This window comes from Octopus bimaculoides, chromosome 20 (genome assembly GCF_001194135.2).
Source record: "Octopus bimaculoides isolate UCB-OBI-ISO-001 chromosome 20, ASM119413v2, whole genome shotgun sequence".
NCBI lineage: Eukaryota > Metazoa > Mollusca > Cephalopoda > Octopoda > Octopodidae > Octopus > Octopus bimaculoides.
Window position 1 is genome coordinate 33591871 of NC_069000.1, and position 5146 is coordinate 33597016.

Genomic DNA, 5146 nt, shown 5'->3' on the forward strand with positions numbered 1-5146 from the left:
CAAGACGATAGAAAAATTATTATGAACGCTAGGTAGACGAGCCATATATATATTGGGTTGGCAGAAAAGTAATTTCAGTTTTTTAGTGTGAAATAAAAGTCTTTTTTTTTTTCATACAAAGAATTAACTTTAATCAATTATATATTTTTGCATTTTGTTCGATGTTCTTTTGCCATCTTTCTGACAACTTCATGATTCCACACTCATAGAACTTCTGGTGCTTAGCCAAAAACTGAAGCAAGTGTAATTTCAAGTCATCATCATTATTGAAAGTTTTATCATTCAAAGAATTTTGCAAACTTCGAAATAAATGGTAATCTGATGGTGCAAGGTCGAGGCTATATGGTGGATGTGTCATCACTTCCCAACCAAGCTCCAATAATTTTTCACAAGTTAGTAAAGACATGTGTGGTCTAGTGTTATCATGGTGAAAAACAATTCCTTTACGATTTGCCTATTCTAGCCATTTTTCTTTGATTGCTTCCTCCAGCTTCATTAATTATTGATAGTAAATATCTAAACTGATTGTTTGGTTCCTTGGAAGCAGCTCAAAATGCACAACACTTTTGTAATCCCACCACATTGACAGCATGACTTTTTTATGTAATTCAGCTTTCGATGTGGTTTGTGCTGGTTCATTACGCTTGGACCATGATCATTTTCGATTGATGTTATTGTAGGAAATCCATTTTTCATCCCCAATGATGATTCATTTCAAAAAAAGGTCGATTTTATTGTGTTTGAGATGCCTATCACAAATATTGATTCGTTGTATTAAGTGAATCTCTTTCAATTTATGTGAAACCCAAATATTGAGCTTCTTAACAAGTCCAAGACATTTTAAGTGATTTTCAATTGTTGTGTGCAATACATTTAATCTCTCTGCAATCTCTCACACAGTTGTATGACAATCAGATTCAGTTATGGCTTTGATTCGGTCATCATCAACTTTAGTTGGTCATCTTTGAGTGAAAAACCTCCAGAACGGAATTTTTAAAACCATTTCTGACATGTGCGTTCTGTTAAGCAATCGACACCATAAACTACATATATCTCTTTGTGAGCCTCTGCAGCTTTCTTGCCTTTGCAAGAATAAAAAAGCAAAATATGGTGAAAATGTTCATTTTTGCACTCCATGTTAAAATTGACACTAAGCTAACAATTGTAAACAAAATGACGCAAAATTTGCTTCTAAAGTAAGCTAAAAGTAACGACTATCAAATGTCAAAAGAAAAAAATCATAATATTAACAAAAGTCATTCAAAAATATCGTAACTCTATCTATTTGCGAAAAACGAAATTACTTTCTTGCCAACCTAATATATATATATATATATATATATATATATATATATATACACACACATATATGTATATATATATGTGTGTGTGGGTGTATAATATTAAATATGTCTCAAAATGTATGGGCTATTTACAGAGTGCTCATAGAGAGCCAATGTGAAAAAATATAGAGTAGAGAAAATTGAAAACGCAAATCTTAGGCAGTCAAACAGATTCCCAAACGCATAAACGAAAACATTCAATCAAAGTAGTTGAATCATATATATTTATACACATCAACATAAATCATGCAATGTACATGTATTAAGTTTCTCCAAGAGTATAAAGAATAAAAATATAGAAGAAATATAAATGTATATAAATATACGTATAAGTGATTCTTAGACAATTCAGAGATGGTTTGCCATTTAAAAAATTGACACTTTTATTCCTATATTTATCAACCTCTCATTCATTTTGCACCTCCAATATTTATCACGCATAACTCCTTACATGTAATTTTTATATGTATTTTTATATATATTTTTATATTTTTTTCTATATTTTTATGTATGTTTGGTTTTTTTTCTTTATACCCTTGGAGAATCTCCATACCTGTACATGCAAGATTTATGCTGATGTGTATAAATATATATGATTCAACTACTTTGACTGAATGTTTCCATTTATGTATTTGGGAATCTGTTTGACTGCCGAAGATTTTCATTTTCAATTTTCTCTATTACCATCATTATCATCATCGTCGTTTAACGTCCGCTTTCCATGCTAGCATGGGTTGGACAATTTGATTGAGGACTGGTGAAATCAGATGGCTACTGGTGAAATCCCAGGCTCCAATCTGTATTGGCAGAATTTCTACAGCTGGATGCCCTTCCTAACGCCATATATGTGTGTGTGTGTGTGTGTGTATACATGGTGTGAAAGAAGTGATGTAGAAGGAAGATAGACTCCCCTTACCCCACCCCTCCCAAAACTGAACTATTTTCTCAACCATATCCACCTACCTCACCTCCTACAAACGTCACACTCTAATTAACCTAAACAAAATCAACAATCGTATATTAATTGAATAAAGAATCTTATTCTGTGTGTGTGTGTGAGAGAGAGAGAGAGAGAGAGAGAGAGAGAGAGGCTGTGTTTCATACCTAGGTAATGTATATAGTGAGTGCAAAAGGAAGATTCTGTATATGTGTGTATAACTACATGTTTATGCATATTTGTAAGTTTGCGTTCATATGTGCACATGTTAAATTGGCACCCCTGTTGGTTATGATAATGAACTGTTCTTGTTGATCTGATCAATGGAACAGCCTGATCATAAAATTAACATGCAAATAGGTGAACCCTCCACAGATACATGCAGCTTTAATGTAGTTCTCATGGATATTCAGCATGAAATATAGACACTACTCAGTTTTGCCAGCTGAGTGGAGTGGAACAACATGAAATAAAGTGTCTTGCTTAAGGACACAAATCACCACCAAGAAACAAACTCACAACCTTACAAGTGTGAGCCGGATACCCTAACCACTAAGCTATATGCCTTCAGTGCTTGCCTGTGATATACAGTCAGGTACAATATGTACCTAATTGTAATTTGATCTCTGCATGATTGTGTAATTAATCAGTTTACTTTGCAACCATGTTTCCAGGTTCAATCCCACCATGCTCCACCTTGAGCAAGTGTTTCTAATTGTAACCTTAGATTGACTAACACATTGTACAAGATTCCATGTAATGGGACTGAATCCAAAACTGTGTAGTTGCAATGCAAACTTCATAACCACAGTCTCCTTCTGCTTGCGTACATTCATGCATACATATATTTATATACACACATAGATGCATATATGCATTTAAATGTTTTTTTGTTTGTTTTTTTTAAGTCAAAACAATACAAGTTGTAAGAAATAATCCTTTGTATTATAGTCACATGACCAGAAATTTTGAGTGGTGGGGAGCTGTAATCTATTACAACAACCCCAATATTCTACCACTACTTATTCTATCAACCCTGAAAGGATTAAAGGTAAAGTCAACCTTGGCAGTATTTGAACAAGTTATAAGATATCATATTGATTGATGGTTTGTACTTTGACCTTGTATTTCAGTAGTTTGGGGTTTCAACCCTTTGTTCAGGAAATCTTCAGAGATGCGTTATTATGAGCTGACTACTCTATACTGTACAAGATTTCCTCAAGAAAGGGTTCTAACACTGAACAGTTGAAATATAAGTTAACAGTACAAACCATTGACCTGTGTTATTTCTTATAATTTGTTCAAATGCAACCAAGGTTGACTTTGCCTTTCATCCTTTCAGTGCTGATAAAATAAGGGCCAGTTGAGCACTGGGGATGATGTAATTGACTAAACTCCTCCCCACATAATTTCACTGGTTGTGCTTATAGCAGAATGGATTTTACTTATAATTTGCATTGTTTTGGCTTTAAAAAATAATATGAAAGCATTTATCTATATCAGACAATGCTTCATGCATATATATGTGGATATACATATCTATGTGTATGTGTGTGTACATGTATATACATACCTGTGTGCATGTAGATATAAATATATATATATATATGTATATATATAATCATGTTATATTTTCATGTCTACCATCTTATTATAATCTGTTGTTTGAAATATAGGCATGAGATAGTGAACATCAACCTCAAACACAAACCAGAATGGTTCCTTGAAAAGACTCCTATAGGTCGAGTACCTGTCATTGAACATGATTCCAAGATTATCTACGAGTCTATAATCTGCAATGAATATCTAGAGAAAATCTTCCCCAATCCACCATTAACTCCCACCGACCCCTATAGTCAGGCAAAGGATCAGATGTTAGTCAGCCTTATGGACAAGGTAAGTACAGTCCTTTTTGTACTTCCCTTTAAAACATTGACTCTTGTCTCATTTATATTTTAAGAAATCACTCAAAAACAAGTTGTTTCATAAAGTTTTGATATAACTAAAGAATTATAAGAGAATTCAGCACCTTAGCTCCTCCACTAGTTTCTGTTGTTAATCTCTATACTTAAATAATTTTATGCATGAATGTAATATGCTATTTATTTTACACATGTAAAGTAATATGTAAGCTGTAAATATCTTCACAAGCTGTTACTCAGAGTTTCTCTCTACCGTTTGTCCAACAGTTGTAATATTTTATAAACAAAACCATCCAACGATTGATAATGTGAAACTCTGAGTAACAATTTGTGAAGATTTTTGGGGGCTTTAATAAATAGTATATACTAGCAGAAAGACCGCCCTCTGGGTAGTTTCCTGCAAGACGCTTGATAATATTTTCACATTTGATTCCCAATTCTAATAATTATTATATTTTATGTCTAATTATTTCTTTGTATAATAGAGCTCACTTGCTTAGTAAATATTACTTTCATTATTTTATCACAGTCATAATCTCTCTTTCTTAAACAAACATCACTGTAGTCCAACAACAGAGGGAGAAGCAGTTTGTCAAGTTTTATCTACCCCACAAAGCAGCATAGAGATTTCAATTCAGCAGCCTATCTGTAAGCTTTGTAGTGTGTGTGTATGAGAGAGAGAGAGAGAGAGAGAGAGAGAGAGAGAGAGAGGGGGAGGGAGAGAAAGAACATTGCAAACAATGAATGAAATAAACATGAAATGAAAAAAAATCGTATAAATAAAAGGGCATTACTGCAGATTTATATGCTCCCAACTTTATTGCCTCATAACATACAGAAAAATGGATACTTTTTAACAAAATTTTCTATGAATACTACTTAGATGTTGTGACTTCAGAGTATACAGAGTATATGGGAAAGAATTTTTCCAAAAGGGTAGAGAG

General features: G+C 33.1%; 1 protein-coding gene across 1 annotated transcript in view; it reads left to right on the forward strand.

Moving 5' to 3' along the window:
• Nucleotides 1–5146, forward strand: part of LOC106878224 (glutathione S-transferase omega-1) — a 27909-nt gene that overhangs the window by 16126 nt on the left and 6637 nt on the right. Inside the window, exon 3 of the mRNA XM_014927376.2 lies at nucleotides 3957–4176. Within this exon, the coding sequence (XP_014782862.1) occupies nucleotides 3957–4176 (220 nt within the window). The remainder of the gene's footprint in view (nucleotides 1–3956; nucleotides 4177–5146) is intronic.